General features: G+C 38.7%; 1 protein-coding gene across 17 annotated transcripts in view; it reads left to right on the forward strand.

Moving 5' to 3' along the window:
* The window catches only part of SVIL (supervillin), a 137,932-nt gene that overhangs the window by 64,525 nt on the left and 49,355 nt on the right, over nt 1-24,052 (forward strand). For 8 of the 17 annotated variants that reach the window (XM_051802222.1, XM_051802212.1, XM_051802227.1 and 5 more), the window contains 6 exons: nt 7,038-7,104; nt 12,236-12,327; nt 16,420-16,477; nt 16,596-16,747; nt 17,179-17,848; nt 22,181-22,264. In XM_051802222.1, coding sequence (XP_051658182.1) covers nt 16,470-16,477; nt 16,596-16,747; nt 17,179-17,848; nt 22,181-22,264 — 914 coding nt within the window. In that variant the 5' untranslated portion in view covers nt 7,038-7,104; nt 12,236-12,327; nt 16,420-16,469. Of the gene's footprint in view, nt 1-4,103; nt 4,222-7,037; nt 7,105-12,235; nt 12,328-16,419; nt 16,478-16,595; nt 16,748-17,178; nt 17,849-22,180; nt 22,265-24,052 lie in introns of those variants that run through there. The other 9 variants (XM_051802216.1, XM_051802224.1, XM_051802226.1 and 6 more) reach the window with 4 other exon arrangements.

The following is a 24,052-nucleotide window of genomic DNA, read 5'->3' on the forward strand; positions in this document are numbered from 1 at the left end:
TTTGCCAGACAAAAGGAAGATATTTTCCTTCTCTTCCTGTGGGAAGCTTCAGAACAACGTTTAACTGCCAGCTGGTCTTTCATGAGCAGCCTCAGATTTGAAATGTATACATGCTTAACCTCGAGCTCTTTGCCCAGATGACTGCAAACTTAGCTTCCCGCTGGGCTGCCCCCCCTTTCTGACGGCTGAACTGTTGTTCTCTCTTTGTTTGCTTATGTTGGAGGCTGCTAATGCTCAAGAATTAATGATGGCAGAGGGGGACAAGAACATTACTACCGATTTGTAACGCAGCCTTGATAACATAGCTTGGCTGAACACACTTCTAGTTCCTGGAGACTGGATCTTTTTGAAGGACAAACCGCTCTTCCTCCTTTCCTCATCAAGTGTTTGGTGATGAATTTCTTTGCCTCTGAGAAAGATTTACTCTTAAATCTGCTGTTTCCAAACAATCAGCACAATGCTAAATTCAAGATTTCTTTTCTTCATACCATTGCTTGACTCTGCTGACTTACTCTTTTTACACCTTACTGTTTTTCTCCACTGCCAAAGCTGTTTAAGGGACAGCACAGAGACTGCTTTTACAATAGGTGATCCCTTATTGATGGAAAGGAGGGAGGGAAGTGGTCAGTTACCGTGGTTAAATATTCCCAATGATCTGTGAAGTGCAGTACACTAAGTATACACTGTGAAGTGTAATACACTAAAGCTCCAGTATCTCACAGCTTTTAGAGTTTTAATATTGCAAGCAGTGTTAGCACATACCCCACATCTTGAATTGACACTGAGCAAACTCTGGGATCACAGATTCTGCACAGTAGCACAGTTTCAATATTAACAGCAGTGATATTAATGTTAATTCATAGATACTGTGCACACAGCAATGGCTGATTACCTCACCTTCCAACCTAACATGAAGAGATCTTTAAGCCAAACTTTAGAGTATGGGTAGGTAATTTTGTGAAGACCTTGTTACAGATGTTGTTTTTATTGGATATTTTACTTTCCTCTGTAATAATTCTTTGATTCTACACCCTCTGTATTTTTGACTTGTCAGCTGTATATAGTAGGAAAAGGAGTCCTACTTGCACCAAAGCCTATCACAAATATTTCTTCCCAGGTAGTAGCCAGAGCTGTTGGAGAGACTGGCTTCTTACTGTGTTCTGTGGGTAGAATTTAAACAGCACAAGCAGAAACCTCTTTAAAAATCACACATTCTGAAAGGCACTCCAGAGGTTTTCCATCTTTCTTCAGCTCTATGTGCTTTACCTTCTGCACCTCATTCACCAGGAGGATGCTGAGGATAAAATGTTGGAGATGATGTATAGCAAAGGAATGTGGGAGCCTGACTCCTCCCTCCACAAATACAAACATATCCGTCCTCTGTTGTATGGGACATTGCCAGGGGATGACATTTGAGCTGAGCTTACCTGCTTCATTAGCCAGGAGGGTTGATCCTTGATCCCTTTCCTGGTCATAAGATCTTGTGCCTTTTTCTTTGTTCTGGAACATCCCAAAAAGCATACCCTGCAAAAAATAAAAGAGAATATTTGCTACCAGTTTAGTCATCAGACCGGGTCAATAGGGGAGCAGGACCTAGCAGAAGTCCTGCAGCAGAGGGAACGACAGGTAGGACAACTTGGCAGCCATGACCTATTCCATCAGCTCAGCTGTCAAATCTAACTTATCCTTCCACCTTGCTTAAGACTGCAGACATGAAATTTATCAAATGAATGTTATTTATCTGCACTTTATATAAGAGAAACTTCCCTTACTGTGTATCAAATGAGTTGCAGGTGCTTAAAAGTGCTCCAGGTAATAATACATCTATTTACAAGACTTCACACAGTCTTCACACAAGCAGGGTTGAGAAAGAAGGGATTTTTCAGCACAGAGCATCTCTTATTGATATACCAACACAGATACTGGTCCTGAATCTCTCCATTAGCTGTTACCAGCATCTTCTTTCTTAGTTCTGCACTGTCTTGGTTTTGTATTTTAATCACAGCTGCACTTACACTTAGGCCATAAAGCAGATTTTCAGGTTAATGGCAAATTTGGAATTTATGTCAACAGATTATGGTTTTTGTTACTGCTTTTTTTATATATTAGGCTCTAGTACATGGAGGCCTTCACAGCTAGTCAAGAGAGAACAGCAGTGTCCATTTGTGTTCTATTGGTAGTGCTGTGAAGTGGTTAGAATTAAACATGAGAGGTAGCAAGGTTACAGGCAAAGAAAAAAACATGGTGTGTACCACCAAATATTTCTGAACAGAGTATGTTACCTGGTGAGCCAGAGGCTTTGAGGTCATGTTCCTTATGTTGGGTGACTCTCATTCTAGAGAACTCTTGACTCTTGAAAGATCAACTAATATAAGGTGCTTTGGTTAGGGTGACTCAAACATTATTCATGTTTAAAAATAAATAAATGAATACAAATAGCGGGGACATTAGACAAGATGAAGTGCATATTCTTTCTTCTACCCATTGTAATAACTTGTTAGCATGAAAAAGAGTGTTTTGATGACCTAAACAGGATAAATACAATTCATGGCAAGCCAACAACCATTAATAGGTTTTTGATAGATGATATATTTCACTTGTGGTTAAGCAGTCTCTTTCACAGCATCATTGCTTATATACTTCCTTTACATAGAGGTTTCCAGCATAGATCTGGGTTCTGTTGTACCAGATATCATAAAAACAGGTGAGCAGAGTCAAGAACTTCAGTATTTTGTTTCTAGGCTATGTTTTCATGGTCCTGTCAACCCCAGTCTTGTGGTAAATTTTCTCATGGAATTATAGAATTGTTTGGGATGGAAGGGACCTTAAAGATCATTTAGTTCCAACCCCCCTGCCATGAGCTGGGACACCTTCCACTAGACCAGGTTTGTCAAAGCCCCATCCAAACTGGCCTTCAACACTTCCAAGGATGGGGCATCTACAACTTCTCTGGGCAACCTGTTCCAATGCCTCACCATGCTTAAAGAATTCCTTCCTGATATCTAATCTAAACCTACCCTCATTCGTCTTAAAGCCATTACCCCTTGTCCTATTGCTACAGGTCCTTGTAAAAAGTCCCTTTCCAGCTCTCTTATAACCTTCTTTAGGTACTGGAAGGTGCTATAAGGTCTCCCTGGAGCCTTCTCTTCTCCAGGCTGAACCACCCCCACTCTCTTGGCCTGTAATACTAATACTAATTGAAACCTTTTTGAAGGGGAGAAGTCTGTTGGAGGGAAGCTAATGGGTTTCCCTATTTGTTTGTGTGGGGTTAAGTGCATGGACCTGTTTCAGTCACATATTTAATGCTTCTTTGTGTATGTTAGACCATCAGGTAGTTCAGTGTGGGCGACTGAGCCAGGCTTATTGCACCATTGCAAATTATTATTTCCAGACTTTCAAAATTAAATATAAAGGGTTTCAACTCTTCAATCCAAAATCCATCAAATCTGTTTAATAATAAAAAAAAAAAGTAGCTAGACAGTACTTTTGTGCAATTTTGCACCTTCTGTCTCGAATTAAAATATTTGGAGCTGTGGTGTCTGTTCTTTAATCCCCACCCCCACCAGTAATTTTACTCATATGTTATCCATAAATCTTGTCTGTTTTAAATGTTCCAACTAATAGTTAAGCAAAACATTTAAGCATAATGATATGATTAACAGAGTCCATTTTTTGGCAGCCTGAATGCTGTTTTTCTTAAGCTAGCACTGCAGTTTATCCTGATTAGAGATATGAAGGAATTATTCTTCTTCTTGGAGGTTTTTTCTGGTTTTGTTGTTGTTGGGGTTTTTTTGTTTGCTTGTTTTCATAATACGAGGATTTAGGGGTTCTGCATTCATTTTGCAGGAATATAGTGTGTGATTTGGCTGGATCTTTGAAGTGGTAATATTACAAATCTCCCAATCACCATTGCCCAATCTGTTTTAGCATTCATGTGCCTAATTTCTGTTTGTAATCTGATTACTGGCTTGAGCTGCTCCGGCTTGCAGCCTATTGCTATGCATTTACTGTACTCCCTGGGACGCGATAGCCTGACAGCTCCAGTCCTCTGCTATGAAAAATCTCTACACGATATTGCTAAGACAGGCCTAGGGCTGTGGCTGGTGGAGAATTAGCTGCTATTGTAGTTTCTCTTTGCCGAATCCTTTGTTTCTGCAACCATGTTCAGAAATCCTTGGATCTCCAGCTATTTGGGAAATGTTAAATACTCTGAGGAGCAAGGTAAGAGTTCCAAGTAGATAGAAGAAAATGCAGTTCATTTGTGTGTGTTTAATCTCTTGTATGTATGTATGCATGTGTAAATATTGTTTGACTGGATCTTCTGCAGCTGCATTAGGTACTTTAGCAATCAGTATGCAGTTAGTCAAATAGGCTATTTCATTATTTCCTAAAGGGCACTTTTGAAAGATCCGATTAGATGGATCTTTTAATTAGCTTAGCATGCCACCGACTTAGGGCCTTTAAATATACTAAGTAACACTGGAAGGTTGCATCTACTTTTTCTTTTTGAATTCAGCATTTGAAATTTCTTCTGTGTTAAATTATGGATAATGGTTTTATCCGGTAGCTTGTACCTAAGAGGGAGGGGAACTAGACTGAACAAATGGTTAAACTTGTGAGCAAGTTTGATTTACACTTCAGTGAATATACTCTTAATTTTAAATGCAAATACCTAAAATTTCTTTAATGTGATTATGAACATGTTTAGAATTCTTCAACAAAAGAAAGAACAAAATGCTGTTGCAAATATTTTCCTTCTGTGTATCAGGTGCTGTGAGGGTGGGTTTTTATCTTTAAATTAACCATTGAATAAGACTCTACTAAACTGATGTTTCTTTGTCGAGCATATTTATTGTCTTCTGATGCACAGTTGTTTTACTTTTCCTCCTGTGTTTGTATTTAAGACTTCTGTATTGTGGTAAGTAAGTTTTATTGGACTTTAATCCCCCCCACATGGTGTTTAATTTGAACAGGAGGAAATACATAAAATATCAAAACTGTGTAACAGAATATAATTGCCTGCTAGGTTTTTCTGTGTTTAGGGTGTGGGGGAAAATTGGAGCTCACCCCTGTGAAATACAGCAAAGTTTTAAGATGTTTTTGAGGCAGCATAAATGTGGTGTGTATGATGTTACTGAATGTGTTTAATGAGTAGCAAGAACCAAACCGGCTTATGTGCCCCGTCTTAGCAGCCCTTCTCCCTCCCTGCTCCCAGGGAAGCAATGCAGGCTACTTTCTTCCTTTCTCATATTCCCTCCCCCGTTTTGGCTAGGGTAGGCAGAATTTCTCTGTGGTCTGCTTGTGGTTTTCATGGTGGACAGCTGTTTCAGTGCCAAAAATTCTAGGATGGGTTGTATCCTGTAGAACAGCTATAAATTTAAGATATGCCTGGTTCTGATTAGCTAAGCTGATACTGAGCTGGGCTTTGAAAGTTAGTGCATAGTCTTCTCAAAATCATGTAAATCTGGCCTTTTTTAGAGGATGCTTATGGCATGGAGTATTTTTTTTAATGTTGTAGTGTAAAATATAATGATTTATATACCATTCACACTGTTTTTCTTATAATACTCTGTTTTGTTTTAACAAGATGTTTCTGTGTAATCTATGTGCTTTATTCTCCATTTAATGGAAAGAGAAAATGAATGTTAACAAAAACAGGAAAAAGTTGCCTATTAAAGTTGAAGAATGCTATTAGCAGAGCTGCTTGAAATCTGCAGTGACTTGTAGCAGATGCCTAAAAAATGCTTTTTTGCACAATTTAAGCTTCTTTATCAAGCTGTTGAAATTCTTTGTTACTTTTTTTACCTTTTTTTTTAATCTTTATACCTGTAGAGATGGCAGAAAGAAGTAAAAGAGGATAAAAAGTTTTGAAAGATATAGACAAAATATACATTCTCTAAATTAAGACCCATATTGTCAGCTATAACTTGCATTATACCCTTTCTGCAAAAATAAGGGACATTCTACCCTGACTTTAAAATATTCTGCATAAGCAAAAAATTTTTGTTGCCAGTTAGATCGTCTTTGAAATAGTTAAATGATTGCTGTATCAGTGACCAACTGTTTATTAATTTAAGGTCTTGAGGTAGTAGATTTAATACAGATGGGGACAGAAGACAATTTTCCATTGGGAGTAAGTTATTAGTAGCTTTATGTACTTTTCAACAGCAGTCACTGACCAGGTGCTCTCCTGCTTCCTGGCCAGCAGTTCTCTAAGGTCTCTTAATAGCATCCTCGTTGTTGAATGGATGGAGGTGGAGATGGTACTTGGAGCACTGGACCCTTTGCCACTGGTTATCATTTAGACCCTCTGGTGATGCACTTGATTGCAGAAATGAAAAAGCTAAATCTGGGAGAGAGTGGGGAGATTGCCCATTGCTTGTTATAGTTCACAAAGGTTTGGGAACCTAGAGACTTTGTAATACATACTTTTTGAAAATGAGGCTGCATCTGCTCTCAGTGTAAACACGTGTTCCCCTGTGAAAGTAAAGCTAAGGCTTTACTTCTAAGGCTTTTCAGAAAAAAACATGGGAGCTTCCAAACAGTAGACAGCAATTTCTGTCTGTCATGGATGGTGTAATGCTGTTGCAACATATCCTCAGCTGGACATCTCTTGACTTCTGCAGTGAATATGCAGTTTTTATATGCTAGGCTGCAGCCAAAAAGGCTCTTTCTGCTTGCAGCATTTCTCATTTGCAGAGTGCATCATAAACATGTCTACTGTCCATTTTATAAGCTGGGAAACTGAAGTTAAAATGATCATCCCAGACTGCAGTACTACACCACAGATACTAAGAGTAGAACATGGCAGTTCCATAAAGCATTGATGTTTTTAGGATGTCTACTGTCTGTACTCATTTTTGCAAGGCTTGGGTTTATCACCATCTTGGACATGCCAGATTGTGCTGTTTGCCTAGAGAAAAGGCACAGTCTTTTGCAGTGGAAAGGCTATGTTTGGAGGCTACAACCTAGTTTACCAAAAGTTCCCCGTTTATTACAGCATCTTCACAATGTTGTGTTTTTTTTCTATTTTGCAGATTTTGCCAAGGGAAACTCAGTCAGATTTAAACCTTCACGATTGCTCCTACGGAAGAGAGCGTTAAGGTAAGGTGGAACTCGTCTTGCCTGGTGAAGATCACTGGTTGCAGTAACTTACAGTCATTGCTTGAATCTGCATTTATTCTTTTGTCAGGAAAAGTGATTATTGGTCCTCTCACAGGACCAAGCTCTGGCACAGAGCAGATGCTCTGAACGAGTATTGAAAAGACCAACTGTCTCCTAAGTAATGTTAAAATCTATAGCTGGAATTGCTCAGGGAAAAGTCCCACTCTGCACTGGGCCTCCTGCCACTGCAGTGCACATTTTTCCTTGTGTGGCATGGACACAATACAGACCAGTGAACCAGCTTGGAGTACTTACCTGTCTGTAAAAGAAGGTGGCTGAAGTGGATGAATTAATTATACATCCTTGCAGGGAGCTTTGTCAGCAATCTAGGGGAGAGAGATGAGGCAGGACACTGCAGAGATGAATGGACAGGTGGTGTTGCTGTTTCCTTGCAGGGCTGTGCTGCCTTGTGCCTGCATTCTTAGGACGTGGTTCCATGAGCCTGAATAAGGGGATACAGCTAAGCAAGATGGCAAATCATGTTCCCTCTCTCTTCCCATCCTTGCTCCAGCTGTTTTTGGTGTCCACATTTGTGCTTACTGGACTCATTCATAATGGCACAGAGAAGAGATCAGGATGTTGGGAACTGACTCTTGCCCCAGCAACCAGCCGTGATGTTGGCTCAGCTGCACAGGAACGTGCCAGCACACAGCACACAGGCTCACTTTGCAAACTTCTTTTCAGTCAAGGCACACCACCTGGAGCACACCTGATTCCCTGTCACGTTGTTTCTTATGTGCTGTAGAGAGATGGAAAGAATAGGTGTACAAGACACACTGTATTATGAAAGCAGGTAGGGGAAAGTAGAAATAAGAGTAGCAGAGGAGGATATGACTGTAGAATGGACCTTTTACTTAAGGGTCCAGGGAAGAAAATTCTCCTGGAGGTAGGGAAAGAGGAGTGAACACCAAGAACCTAGCTGGCAGGTATCCAAGTGGATTTTGTATTTCAATCATAAAATCTCAGTATATCCTGTAGCTTTAAGTGGGATGGCAGGTCAGTGTTACCAAGTGGCATTTGGATCAAACTTCTGGTTGCTTTTGGGCATGTAACTAGGTTAGTGGGGCAGCTATTTAGAAACTGTATGCTGCTGCAGCAGCAGCAGATGAAGTTTGCAGCCTGGAATCCCTGATGTATAGAATACCACCCACACTTACTTTGGAAGTTGGCAGATCAGTATAACTACTGAGACTGTCAAGTACTCTACTAATGCTGCATTATACAATGTTTTTTAAGAAAAACTATTGAGATTGTGAAATATTGTTGCCTGTGTCTTAACAGGAATCATCTGAATTCCTGAACACTGGAGAGTATAATGAGTTTGTTGGGAACCTGAGGCCAAACCACACACAAATCCTGTGTGAAACAAACTGGTGGGACCTCTTGCTGTTGATTGCATTTCATGAACCATGGTCACAGGCTATGTTTCAGGCAAGGAAAGGAAGAGAAGTTCCTCTTTCAGTTCCAGATTTAACAGGGACTTTAAGAAAGAAGTCTTGCAAATTTCTAATTTTTTTTTTTTTTTCATTTAGAGAACCTCTTGTATGCCTTAATTTTTTTAATAATGAATGTGCAGAGCCTAGCTGGTAAGTGTGGAAATTCATGGTACTGAACATATCTGTTCAGGTCTGCACCTAAATTTATAACATGACTAGATGTAGTTGTGATATTTCTAGAAGAGAGTTGTGGATGAGTTTGAAGGTACAATATATCTGGCAATTTAAGTCTGACTATCTGACTCTACTTAAGCAACTGAATTGATGCAACTCCTTCTTCAGCAGAGCAACTAATAAAACAGGGAGACATATGGATATTTCTCTTTGAGAAAAAAGGGAAAAGGGGAAGTCTTGGTGTGGAATTACTTATGAGTTTATTTTTTTAAGAAACACTTATGAGTAGTGTCCTTAATTTTATTTTCGGAGGTTTTTTGGTTTTGGGTTTTACTATTTGGAATTGCTTTAATATTGTTCCAACTCAATTTGGATTCCTAATGAATGTTCTTACTGAATACTGTGACATGTCCTAAATATGCCTACTTTCATTTTTAGAACTAATTTGATATATGAGCCTATAAATACCCAATTGTTTGGCTTGACTCTGTCGTCTTCAGAGCAGTGCTCTGTCTCCGAATCCTCTGTGTGTGTGAAAGCAATGTTATTATATATTGGATTAAAACTTTTTCGTTTTTTCTTGTGCGAATACTTAAACCAAGCAATGCCACCTGCAGCTTAGCTAGAGAGAGGAAAAAAAACCTCTGAAGAGGATTAAATAGTGCATTAAATAGTATATGAAAATTGTGAATCCTTTAAAAAATAAACAAGTAAATAGATGTTGACAGTCTGTCCAGAGGGAAATGGAAAATGAGGGCATAGGGAAAACTATGAAGGGACTTTCATAAAGCAAATAACCTGTGATGCTGTGTAGCCCAGTGAGGGTTAAACTTAGGAAGTTTGTAGTTATTTAAAGAATTTTAGTGAAATCTGCCAGTGAGCAAAGGTTGCAAGCCACCCTCTGTACAAAGGAGGAGGGAACTCACATACAGGAAGAACTGGATGACCTTGAGGAGTAGTAGAAAAAGGATGTAATGTAATAACACTAAGTGCACAGTTGTGCATTGGGGGCTGATAAATTTTTCTGTCACTTGCAACTGATGAAAGCAAAGCCTTGGCATATTAGTTTCTGACACAGGATTGAGCAGCCCATATAGTATAGATATAAAAAGGCAAATGTGTTGTAGATCCCAGCATTCCTATTTTTGTAAGATACTGCTAAGACCCAGGTCTGGAATCAAGACTATCCAATTCTGGTCATGATATGCAGAAAAAGATGACTTAAAACTAGAATAAGCAGAGAACATTTTTACAGATAATCAATGAAACTGAGAACCTGTTTTGAGGAAGCTAAGTACATATGGGTAACTTCTGTTACAAAAAATAAGGAAGGTAAATAACAACACTGGCACGAGAATGAATGGATGGAAACCCAGTAAAAGACATTTAGACTGAGTTTTGATTATCTCTGGCTTCAGAGTCCCTGGAACTCCCTGGAGTGAACCTAACTAGTTTATAGTACTTAAGGATTGTTGAGGAATCCACAAGCAATCCAATAATCCTGTTCTTTTTAGAACCAGCAGGCTAGTGCCAGTCTTGATTCTGTATGATTTTACCCTTGGAAATTCATGTAGGAATGAGACATAGTGGTCGGTGTTAGTGCATAATTAATTTAAACAAGGCTTTTGCTGTATGAGTGAATGCTTTTCTGTACAGAGTCCCATGTTTATGGAAACTTAAGGTGCTGCACTGTCACAAGCATTATGGAAGCAAGTGGAGATGCTGCTAAATAAAGCACAGATATTCAAAAGTCATGAGCTGGGTCCCTCGACCCTTTTGTCTTAAGTAATCAAATTGATTTGACAAAATAAATTTCAGGGTGGTTTATAGCCTTAGGCCAATATTATTTTCATTTTTCAAACTCATGCTCAGCCAAAAGGAGTAGAAACTTCTTTCAAGTGGGAACTGGGAATCTCTCCACCCAGGGTTCTCCAGAAGCTGTGTCTGTAAGAAAATGACATATTGTGAAACTAGTAAGAATCATGAGTATTGGCAGTGTGGGGTTAGGCATATACAAACATGCTGTTAACTGTCTGAGTCTCTGCCCAGTGTCAGATGACACATGCACCCATTTTCTTGTGGCTGCTTTGTGCTATTTTTTTACTGTATTTTGGGTTTTGTTTAGTTCAATTACAGTGTTTTTGCCCAGTAAGGATACAGTTTTCTCTAATGGACAGCTTATTGCAGCTCTTCATCTTCTATTTGCAATTTTCTGTAGTGACTAACATTGCTTTTCTTGGCAGTACCTGGAATAATTTCTATAAGTGCAGTTGTTGGACACAATTTGCAGCAGGTGGCAGGGTGCCTGGATGTGACACAGCCCAGTTTCTTCATTGTCATTTCAAGGATCTTATTCTCTCCTCAATGTCCTACAAAGGAATATTATTTATAATCGATAAACCTACAAATAGTAATAGGAGTTAATGAAAAATGTTACTAGTCATTATATGTTAAAACTCTATCCAATGAGAAATGTTCTTTTGAAATAATGAGTACAGAATTCTTTTTTTCCTGTTTTTTTCTTTTCTAACCAAATAACTTTGGGGGAAAAGTGCTATTTAAAATCTGTCCTAGGAAGGATTTTCTAACAGTAAGACTGCATAGTTTTTCTCATCAGAATGACAGTAAATCATAGGGCACATCACTACCATGGCAAAATGAAGAGCCTAGGATCACTGTGAGGATTTTTATCTGTTACACCTGTCTACCCAATTTACTAAACGTTTTAAGACCAGTATAAATTTTCTTATACCCAGTTGAGATAGCTTAGAAGTCATAATGCCAGAATACAGCAGTTTGCTCTCTATTTTTCATAATCAGAGAAAAAAAATCTTGCTTACAAGGAGGAACACTTCCTCCCAAAAAATCTCTATAGACAGTTAGTATCTACTTTAGACCATTATGACACCTACATTTTACAGTTAAAATGTGTATATTTAATGGACATATTTAAAGATATATTTTGTTTCACCTAAGTGAACATTTTTCTTGTTTTGAAAATACATAGTATAAAATTAAATTACCTGACTGATGCTCATATTAATGTATTATAAACCATGTAAAATCCAGAGAACAGTGCAGTAACAATAGGGCAGTCATGCAGAAGGCTGCTAGGTGGAGTGTACATACAGTACTGCATTTGATGACATATGTTTTAATATTTATGGAGAACCATTTGATACAGATTATTTCAAATGTAATTGCTTAGTATAGCATTTTGAAGGCAGTCTCCAGTCAGTAATTTAATGCAAAAATGTGTCACACTCAGTTCCAAACAAGTTTCAAATTATGTTAGGTTTGGCTTTCTGATTTTCTTTGGGTTATTTCTTAGCTCATTCCTATGGAAAATATTTTCTTGCGTATCTGTGTTAGACTATCTTGCAGTAAATTGATTACATCTTGGCTTTACTTCATTTGTAGCAGAAATATCCACAGTTCTGTAAAACAGATGTTGCTTTCAGTTTTCAGAAGGAGTTCTCACTTGAAGATAAAGAAGAACTTGCAAACAGCACAAAGGATATTGATGCTAATCTCTTAGCAGTACTTCCGAAAGGTAAGTAAAGGAGACGCATTACTAACACAAGTGGTAATTTAACAGCATGTGAAGTTTAGTTTATGCAAGTACAAGGCACAGTTAAAATTACTCAGGCACAAATGTTTTGTAGATGAATTTTCTTTTTGCATGTGAAGTATGCATAAGGGGTGAAGCAAGGGATGAACAACAGTGCTCTTTTATAAGGCCTTGCTATATCTCTGCTTCATAAAGTTCAGCTTTGTTTACCTAGTTTTCAATAGGTTAAGAAGTAGTTGAAATTCAAAACTTCAGAGAGGCTTCTTTGTACAGTTAGATTAATCCTGAAATCAAAATATTAACTTGACTTGTAGTCATAGCTCTTTCCAGTCCCCTTGGTTGGTAGAATTATTGTGCTTGCATGACCAACTGACTACACTGAGTTTTTGTCTTACGTGCTAAAGGAGCTGCAGTAAGTACAGGCTTTGGTTTGGGTTTCTTTGTTCTTAAACTTCTGTCTTAATCTGAATAACTTCTGAAGAAAACAGCAGTTCCATATTTATCATTTGACACAGTTGAGGTAGAAGCGAGAGTTAATTCTCTTGAATTATTTAGAGAAAATCACAGTATGCTTGAGTTTATATTCTGTAGCAAATGTTTTTGAAAGATTTCTGAATTCTATAAGAAATATTTCACCTTAATTTAAGGACTTTTTAAAACATTTTTATGAGGTGCACTCCAAATGTATTTGTTGGTTTTTATTCTGGGACAAGACATGGAACAATACTGCTTTTCCTGATTACTGGTGTTCTAAGGTAAATTTTGTTTAGAAGATCTACACTTACCAGAATTAAGATGCCTCTTGGCAGTCTACCCTGGAGGGTATTCTACCATAGCATCCAGCTCAATAAAAATAAAATAAAGCCTCAACTTTGGGGCTGTTTCTGAACTGTGGCTGTTCTTCCTCTTGCCCTTAAGTGACCACTGGTGCTTACAAATTGTGTTGCCATGAATTAATCTAGATAAGGAGCTTTTACTGTGAAATTAATTATTTTAAGCTTCTTAATCTTTTCCTGTGTGCTGAATCAGATCTTTGTATTACTTTTTAGGTAGAAGTGTTGTTACTGTTCTAACACTGCCATGGTGTAGTTTCTGATGGTCACATGGAAAAAACATCCCATGAACAGATGGAAATTGGTACCAACCTATTCAAATTGCAAATTAAAAAGGAGAAACCTGGTCACCTAAGTTTACCAGGGTCAACCAGTATCCTTGGGAGTGAAATGTCTCCAACTGGCTTTCATGTTTTGAAGTAAAATATTTTATTCATCAAAAAGAAATTATTAGAGTAGAAAAATTCCTGCATTTAATCTTTTTTTGGGTGGGAGGGGTTTGCTTCTTTTTCCTCACCTCATGAAAAGAAGAATAGTGCTGGAACTGCTTTTACAGAAAAACTCTGCAGATGTTGGCCAACTAAGCTGAAATTACTGTCTGTAATCCCAAGTGTGGAAAAAGTGTAAGGCAGCATAGAGTAGTCCCATGCTATTTTTGTCCTATGTTGTTTGGGAAGGTGTTGGAGTGATTCTTCATGGGACCAGTGCTCTTTTTAGGACTGCAAAGTGGTAGTAGAATCTCTGGAACTTCAGCTAACATGTAGCCAAGAGGGTGTTGAGCTAATGCTTCTGGGAGTTCTTTGGATGTTCCACATTTCTTGTATGTAGACAACTTATGGTCACGTTTCCTTTTCTGGGGGTGGGGGGAAAGGGAAGAAGACTTTTGCTATTATATGAAGCTATGCTTTAGAACTTTACTAAAGTTGTGTAAAAGATCTGTTCTCTGATGATGGTTTTAATGACTGTATAAATTGGTGACTAGGGAAGAAAAATTATTACAATTTGGATGGAATGTCATTTTAATAACTGTGAACTTTAGAGGCCTATGTCTGAAGTGACAGAATAATTATGGGTTTTGTTTTGACCTTTTTATGTGTGTATAGCCAACAGATAGAACAGAAAAACTCCAATAGCTAGAGGAGCATACTTAAACAGAAGTAGATTTGGGGAGGTTAGAGCAAAGTATTTATGAGAAATCATTTCCTTTGGTGTGAATCTGAAATGAAGGCTGGTTTCATAGGGGTGAGTTCTCTGTTCGTTACGGTTCCACTTCTAGCACAGCTTGAGTGGGCAGAGCAACAGTGGAAACTGCCCGTGCACTGAGTGAAAAGTCTGTGAAAACACAATGTAAGGGCTCATCTTTGCTTTGGTGTTGGTTCAGAATGCAAATTTTGCATTGCCCAAGTCCAGTTTCTATCCATGTCCAGAGATGTATGCTTGGAATTTACTGACTTTCAGTGGCTATCTTGCACTGTCAACTTGGTCAGTAGCATAGGCATAGACTTCAGTCTGCTATACTGTAGATGCTGAACTGAGGCATGGAAGAGGTGTCCCCTGGGTTAGCTCAGGATGCCCTGTTAGCACTGTTAAGTATCTGCATCCTGAGCTACTCTGCTTCAAATGTGTACATGTTAGATTTTTTCATGGTGTGATCACAATCTGAGCTAACCTGGCTTCAGAAATTAGGTTGGCTAGCTAAAGTTTGCTTTCTGTAGAAATGCAGACTAAAGGAGTTGTTTTTGAGAGTGGTCATGTTCGTTTCTTTTCTCTGTTCATTACACATTCTCAGCAGGCATTCATCAGTAGCCTCAGACATTGTGTTCATATCTCATTCATTTGCATCTTTGAGTCACGATCAGAATATGTTCATTCTTGCTGATCCAAGACATTTTATCTGTAGTCCTAGTGGCTTTTCAGCACATAAGGCTGATATGACATCCAGTGTCAGTTGTATCTATGAGGTATGAGCACTGGTATTAACTACAGCAGACTTCCTGGATGTGTCAGCTGAGCTGAAGCCCTGACCTAGCTATGCCTGTATGTTCTTGCAGTACAGGGAAGGGAGAGAAGGGAAGGTGCATCTGACCTTTAAAAGGGTGGTGTTTCAATAACGTTTATCTTGTAAGTATCTAGAGCAATGAACTCTGGTAGCAAAGAAGAGGTGATAGATTTACTTCTGCAGTAGAGCAATGTCTGCCAGTCAGTCCTGACTCATCAGGCGTTTCTGATGGCAATCTCTGGCCAATTTAGCCGGCTGTAGATTTTAGCTTGCTTTGACTTTTTATCCCTGGGTCAACATGGTTAGAACCCCGGAGGTGCATTGCATCAGAATAGGTGCACAGAGCTTTTAGAACTACATATTTACCAAGGCAGTGATTCCAGGGGGTGGATGTATGTGCATGTGTGTGTGTTAGGTGCACACACACACTCATCCCCGTCCACTGCATCCTTTGACAACCTGGATGGTTTCTCTTCCTGGTGGTAAGAAGTCACACCACACTTGTTTACGTAGCAGTTACTGCTCCAGCGTGGTTTCCATGTGCACATACATGTCTATATATAGGGATTACTTCATCTATCATGCCTCCTCTTGGTTCACTACTGTTTGAACTGCAGCAGCTGTCTAGTAGCACATAACAGCAGCAAAAAGTTTAGAGGAAGTGAAGAAAAGTATGTCCAATTTAAACTACAAGGGAAAGTTAGCAAAGTAGAAGGTAATTATCCATGCAGGAATATCATGACACTGTAATTTTCACTCTAGCAATGAGTCACTGGGATTCTTGGGATTTGCTCAATATAGGGGAGTGGAGGAAAGTAAGAATTAGGGGGGACACTGTTTCTCTTTAAACATAGTCAGTCCCTGACTTCTGTGTAGACAAGAAAAGCAGTAATTCCATACTACCTGATTTTGAAACAGGTTACCATGGCATGTGAGCTTGATCTCAGCTAACCAAAATACAACTTGTCCAGTATATGCTATGTCTTGAAAACTGCTAGGATACAATAGCAGATTCGAGTTCAGCTTGGAATAACCTGGAGGTGGTGATTACACCTGTGTGCCTAATGCACTTTTGACAACACAAGCTTAATAAACTAGGAAAACGAGGAAAATGCTCATTTCCTGATGAAAGCTATTTCGAAACTCTGAACTTTATTTTACTGTTCCTTCTTATTCTAAAGCATTTTAGCAAGTTTCTGAAACCTAGTAGCTTATGAACTACATAATCTTTTGTTGTCTCAGTTTCAGAATTAAGAAAACTGTTTGAACCAAACAACCGAGATTTTTTGGAAATGAAAAGGTAAAAAAGTCTTTGGCCTGTAAAACAAAACACGCAACTTGTTTTGTAACCTCCTCTTAGAAACTGTCCCTTCAAATTTTCAAGATGCCTGTTTTCACATTTTTCACATATTTTTCAGAAAAGAGAGAATAGCTAGACGCTTAGAGGGAATTGAAAATGATACACAACCTATGCTTCTACAAAACTGCCCAGGTTCAGTCACACACCGTTTACTAGAGGAAGATACACCAAGATATATGCGTGCGACTGATCCATACAGTCCCCACCTAGGTAAGCAGCATGTTGCACTCAGTCTTGCATTGCTGAATTACTTCATGTTTACTACCCTATCAGTTGTGCAGTCCAGTCCATGGAAAAGAGTTCTACAGAAAAACTGTGTCAGGGTGGGGGTTTTTTTTGACTTGCCTTGTAAGTCTCCAGTTGTCTTATTTGAAAAAAGTTGATTATCCTTATTGTTTTAAAACAACAATGTGAGAACTATTAATTATTAAAGAGTTACTTCTTAAAGAAGTATTACTAATACACATTTCTTAATCATTTGTATGTGCTTTTGGAGACTAAAGTGCAAAAATATAATGTATCTATGCAGTCATTTTGATTTGTAAGAAAAGGGGAAGCTTTTAGTTCACTTGATTTGAGTGATGGGTGGGATACTTGGAGTTTTGGGATGGACTTGCTCATATATGTTGTACTTTTGACAGGAAGATCAAATGAAGAGGAGGAAACTTCAGATTCTTCTGTAGAAAAACAACCCAGATCATCCAGATACCGATCAGAAATCACAGGAGGTAACACAGAGCCCTTGTATAGTACAGGAAACATGGATGTCCAGGAACTAGAGTCAAAAGCAGAGAGAATAGCTAGGTACAAGGCAGAGAGGCGACGCCAGCTGGCAGAAAAGTATGGATTATCTCTTGATTCTGATTTGGATTCTGACTACTCATCCAGATATACGCGAGCAAGGAAAGATCCCGACAGTGGGGAAAGAAAGGGAGTGAAAAGTGAAAGGCAAGATGATGAAAACAAGGACTATGCCACCCTTTATTTGTCCAGGACTGAGACAAAGGGGTCAAAGAGTGTAATTTCTGATTCCAAAGAGTACTCCAGCCGTGAAGAAAAAGACGACCTCTCAAATGAAAAGAGTGCTAGAAAAGCAGATGATGACAGTGCCATTAGACAGGCTTCTGACCCTTCAGCAAACTTGGATAGTTCTGTCTCCCTTTCACTTTCTGGACGAGAATCTTCCTCCTATAACGAAGTGCCAATATCACCAAAGCAAACCCCCAGAGAGTCCCTTTCTTCACCAAAGCGGGCAGCCTCACCCATCCACTTGCAGAATGACCAGCCCTTGCACAGTAACAGCAGACAAAGGTAAGTATTATTTTTATTTTGTTTGTTTTACAGTGAATTCCTTTATCTTAATCACCTTCTGCAGCAAGGTCTACAGTACTCATGAGAATGTATATATTACCCCTGAAGAATGTATTTAGTGACTGTATTGGCTCATAGTGTGCTTCTGATACAAGGAAGTGGATATATATTTCTCTGATTAGCTATGACCTTGGTTTCACTTTTCCTTTATAGAATTTTTGCTAAAATTAGGCCCTCTGGGGGAAGAAGTGGAATAACTGATGTTTAAGATATTTACACAAATTAGCAATTGAAGGAGTTATGTGGTTCTAAATCTGATTTTGTTTTTTTTTAATAACCTATTATAGCAAGCCTTTTAACTTTTTTTCATCTATATCCTGTGATTGTTTGGGTGGGGGCTTACAAGTAAAGGTAAGATGTTTCTCAGTGAAGATTTTAATATCTTCACGATGAGTCCTGCCAAAATAAACAGTTATCAGAGTTAAAAGCTGAACAGTGTCTTAGGTCAGTTGAAATAATAGTTGATTTCTTTTCATGATGTGAAAGCGTGAAAACCTTTTTTGAACTGTGATAGTCATTCTTTCAGATAATGTCAAGCATACATGTGCATGAAGGGGCAGAGGGGAAAGTTAAAATTCCATGATGAATTGCTTCATATTTGACAAATTTACTACAGTAATAGGGTAACCAGATATTTCCAGAAGGACAAAAATTATTTTTCATTAATTTCACATTATAATTTCACAGTGTATTGTGAAAATGCTGTCAAATTCTTATGGTGACTGAAAACAATGCGTGAATAAGAACTTTTAAAAAGTATGATTTTCTCTACGTGTGATTCTTTAATTTCTAGGTAGATAGATGGATAGAAAATAAAAACCATAAAAACTTAAGTTAAAATGTTGCAATTAAAAATGATGTAAATTACAATGAGAACTTAATTGTAAACACATCTGCGTCATGCAGTGTTGACTGTTTCTAAGAAACTGAAACAACTGGTATAAACTAAACCATTTATGCTTTCCATAGAGCACAAGGGGACTCAATCCCCAGGTGTGAGAAATCAGGAAAAGAAGGCAAGAGACCAGCATGAATGAATTGATTTTAAAGGGCAGGAAGCAAATGCACAGGCAGTTGAAGCAGGGACAGGTATTATGGGAAGAGTATAGGGACACTGCCCCGTTGTGTAGGGTTGGGCTTAGGAAGGCCAAGGCAAAGCTGAAGCTGAGCTTGGCAAGGATGCAAAGAATAAAAAGAAGGACTTCTACAGGTATGTTAGCCAGAAAAGGAAGGTCAAAGAAACCAAGACTGGCAGACTGGTAACAATAGACGAGCAGAAGGCTGAGATACTCAACTACTTTTTTGCCTCAGTCTCCAATGGCAACATCTCTTCCCACACTGAGCTCAGTGGTGCAGTTGACACTCCCAAAGGATGGGATATCATCCAGGGCGATATGGACAAGCTCAAGAAGTGGGCCCACGGGAACCTCATAAGGGATTCAGTAAAGCCAAGTGCAAGGTCCTGCACCTGGGCCAGGCAAGCCCCAGTTCCAAATACAGTCTGTGGGATGAAGGGATTGAGAGCAGCCCTGACATGAAAAGCTTTGCAGAACTGGTGGATGAAAAGCTGGACATGAACTGGCAATGTTCACTTGCAGCCCAGAAAGCCAACCCTGTCCTGGGCTGCAAAAAAGGTGTGGCCAGCAGGTCAAGGGAGGTGATTCTGCCCTCCTACTCCACTCTCATGAGATCCCACCTGGAGTACTGCATCCAGCTCTGGAGTCCTCAGCACAAGAAAGACATAGACCTGTTGGAATGAGTCCAGAGGAGGACCACAAAAATCATCAGAGGGATGGAGCACCCCTACTATGAGGAAAGGCTTGAGAGAGTTGGGGTTGTTCAGCCTGGACAAGAGCAAGCTCCTGGGAGACCTTATTGCAGCGTTTCAGTGCTTAACAGGGTCTTATAAGAAAGATAGGGACAGACTTTTTAACAGGGCCTGTTGCAATAGGACAGAGGGGAATGGTTTTAAACTAAAAAAGGCTATATTGAGACTAGATTTAAGAAAGAAATTTTTTACAAGAGAGATGATAAAACAGACAGACACTGTCCAGAGAGGAGGTAGACACCCTATCTCTGAAAACATTCAAGGTGATGTTTGATGAGACTCTGAGTAATGTGGACAAAATGACCTTTAAAGGTCCTGTCCAACCCAGACTATTCTGTGATTCTGTGAATAAGTAATAACTTAGTACAAATTGCTGACTCCATTATCTCTAATTTCAGATTCTTTCTGAGATGAGGCTTTGGACAGTATTTGCATAAAACAAGTTTCCCATAATTACTGTCATTTTTATCTTTTGAAGAAAATCATCTGCACCCATCAAGATAAGCAGCCAGGAGCTTAAACCTAGGATTTGGTCCCTTGTTTGGACACACATATAGGCAATAGGTGGTATTTTAAAGGTTGAGTTGCCAAGAGTTTGTTCTTTAATACCCTCAACACTTCCAGTGCCAGTGTGTACTCACTGGTGTGTTATTCAGAGATGTAACAATAACCTCTCAGAAACTCTTGTCCTTGTTTCTGCGTAGTAAAGAAGTCATCATCTGTTTCCATGCAGTCCATTTGAAGTTACTGTATGGTGCTGTTCTATAAGGCTATTTGCACAACAGAAATAAGGGCTAACTCCAGTTTTTCAGGTGACTGCTCTTCTGAAGTCAGTTCCATATTATATGGGCTGCAATTATTTTCTTTTGTTAAATTTAAATTTCCTGAGTTCAAATTGAAAAACAAATGCAGCTTGCTTTGGAATACATCTGAAGGCTTTGTGCCTTCAGTCCTAAGAAGATTTAATAATTAATCCTGTTACCCATCACTGAGAAGACAACAAAGTGCTGAGAAGGTATCATTTGACATTGCCTGCATTTGGCTGCTGAAATGGCTGATTAACTCTAAATTCAAAATGTGGCTTGTGTTCTTCTGACTGCACTCTTCAAAGGATGAATGATCAAGTACAAATAATTGCTGCTTGGGCCATGCCCACTATAAAAATGTGCCAAAGTACACATTAAGAGAGGAGAAGGAAGTTCCCTCCCTTCAGAGCAACTACAGGTGCTGAGGCAGCTTCTGTGAAAGGGTTTTATCTTCTATTTGGTCAGTTCCATTAGGGATTCAAAAACATTTGGAAAAACAAAAGATGTTTCAACACTTGGTGTTTGTCTTTGTTCTAAGATTGATTTGGATACAGTGACAACTGTAGGTGAGTTCTCAAATTTAAACTTATTTGCAGCAAATATGCTGTTATCTTAAGAACAGTTGTTGATTTGACCTTTTTCAGTTATTTTTCTTAAAGACCAACTAACAAAAATTGAAGTAGATTATCTGGAGCTTGATTTGGGATTTTAATCCCAAATGGCTCTACTGCAATGCGAAAAGTTCTTTCAGATGTACCTCCAGGTAATGGAAAGAATTCTGGACTCTTGTCACCCTAGGGGAGTAAGTTTGTAAACGTTAATGTGGCAGGACAGCCTGTGCTTGCAAGGTTAAAAGTATTTGATGTGATCTACTGTTGCTGAGGAATTTTAGGTGAAGGGGGGGCATTAGGAAAGGATTTGAGAAACTGTATATAGGAAGTCTGTGAGCACCCTTTCCTGCAGAGCTTTTTGAGGTTTGTAGTGTCTTGTTTCTTTTTATGCTTTCAGTGCCAGAACGGAAACTGAATAAAGTCAGGATTAAATTAGGGGTCACTTTTTTCTTAAACTTTTCCTTTCCCAAGTCACCTAGTGATGCAGCATGTTTTACTTGTGCTACCCTGAAGCTTTTGTGAGTAGGATTACAAGAGGAGGGAGGAGTTCCAAATGCTCCCTAGAATTTCTTAGGAAGTATGATGTAGCCATCTGAATTTTTAGCTTCATTGAATTCCTGTTACTACTTTGTTTTGGATGCAGCAGTCTTTACCACTTTAACCACAAATTAAATTAATGGTTTTAACAACTTTTTCAGATGTCTTTGCACAAACTGACCTGCAATGGCAAAGGGCAAAAATAAGGTGTAGTTGCTTTCACTTCTGAAGTTTTGGACAATGTACACTTGGTAAAGTTACTTTTGCAGAATCTTTACCATTTAGAACACTTTCTAGATCTCTGTGGAATTAATATGATAGTTTGTTTCACAGTTTACCACCTTTGAATTTGATTAGCATTGCTTTTGTTTTCTTGAGCAGTCCTCTGCAATTGAGTAGATAGCAATAAAAAGCAGTGGGAGGGAGGATCAGGAGAAATGGGAATATGTGTTGAGTTCTCAAAGTTACCTGAAGTTCTGTTTTTCTGTAGTAGTGCAGGGAAAGCAAAACCTGAATGGTTTCTTCAGAAAGATTCGGAAGGGGACACACCTTCACTTATCAGCTGGCCCTCCAGGTATCATAAAACATAGCTGTGTGGCTAACAATCAGATTACAAACCTCCCCTTTATTTCCCTTTACTCTGTATTCATTTAACACTTGTCTTTAATTTTTCTTTAACAGCAGCAAGTTAGAAAGTGTTATTTCATGTGGATAAAGAGCAGTTGAAATTTTTTGAAGCATCTACTTTTATTCTAACTTATGACCAGTTGGTATTTTGATGGAGTACAAATGCCCGAGCTTCTTCCACAGTTACTATCATTCTGGCTTCCACTAAATTTTATAACTTCTTATTTGATCCCACTTTGTACTCTGCAAAAAGCAGATTTGTATAACATACACCAATCCATCTTAGCATTCCCTACAACTAATTCCTTGAATTCCAAAAGAGATGGTACAAGAGAGGTAAAAAAAAAAAAGAACTATAATTGGAAAAGTAAAGCAAGATCTTGATCAAAGCTACAGGCAGCTGCTTTCTTCTGGTTTGGTAACACATACAGTGATCCCACCATGAAAAACATTGTAGGAAGACTCTTTTTCATGTTTCTGATTAAAGTAATTCTTATAACCCAGTACTAATACCAGCATGGATGTTCTGGGGAATGCTTGGTACATGTAGTTAAAAAAATACTTTTTCAGACTTACACTCTTCCTGTGCTTAAGTAACTTTGAGGAGTTTCCCTGATAAGTGCATCAATCCTCAGAGGTAAGAAGCACCAAAATATTACAAAGATTGGTGTTTAAGATAACTTTGGGTATCCTCAATTATCCTCTTAGATAATTTGCCTCCTTTTTTTCCTAACTTTTCTTTTTTCATAACGCAAACTCCAAAAAGTCTGTTGGTAGCAAGCCTGGAATTGCACATACTTCGAGCTGGATTATTTACTTTCAATTAGGGAGCTAGTATCCCATTTTATTTGAGTTTCTCTCCTTCCTCAGAATTAAAATAATTTTTTATACCCGTTTGGGAGGGGAGGAAGTACAGGGCTTTCATTTTTAATACTGTGTGTGTGTTATCTACGAACGCCCTGTAAGCTGTCTGAGCTCTTGGCGAGGCTGTAAAACTGCTGGAGAGCTGCCCTGCAGTGACAGTCACAGAGCAAAGGCTGCCTCTGGCTGCACGTGCTTACCTTCCCTTGTGCTGTTGCAGTCATTTTCTAAAGGTGAAATATGACTCTGTTTTGCATGGATATTACACAAGTCCAGAGGTGTTTCTAGAAAACACACTGAAGGTAACTTTTGGGAACACTCCTGTAAGTTTTTGCATGTTAGAATGTAATGAAACCTTTTAAAACAGAAAGCCTGTTTTGGTTTCTAAATCCCTTTCTTCCCTGCAAGGTCTCTGAAGAGCAACAGCCATGCCATAGTTTCACTTTGGGCTTTAAGGCTTGCCCTTTCAACATTTTTTCTCGCTACTGAAATAGGTTACACTACATATAACATTTCAGGTGTCTTATATGATACACAAAAGCACAGGTAAACCAGTCTCTGGCAAACCATCTGAAAGACTGGATGGAGATATTTTTCATCTCTTTTTCCAATGCAGCAATGTCTTGATATGACATAAGCTGCCCAGTGTTTAGACATCTTCAAAAATCTGACTTCATACATGACTGCCAGCAGAATTTGCAATTTCAGGCTGAACCCAACACTTTGATAATATAAAATGCAGTTTTGATCATCTTGTTTGTTTGAGACTATGGGTATGTGCTATTTGACAGATACAGTTGTGATCTCATGGGAACATGCTGTATGTTTTCAGAGCTTGCACAGTTACCTTCTCAGGAGTCATGCATGTTCGAGG

The sequence above is a fragment of the Manacus candei genome, unplaced genomic scaffold, assembly GCF_025592945.1.
Source record: "Manacus candei isolate 608988 ecotype Guabito, Panama unplaced genomic scaffold, ASM2559294v1 h1tg000056l, whole genome shotgun sequence".
NCBI lineage: Eukaryota > Metazoa > Chordata > Aves > Passeriformes > Pipridae > Manacus > Manacus candei.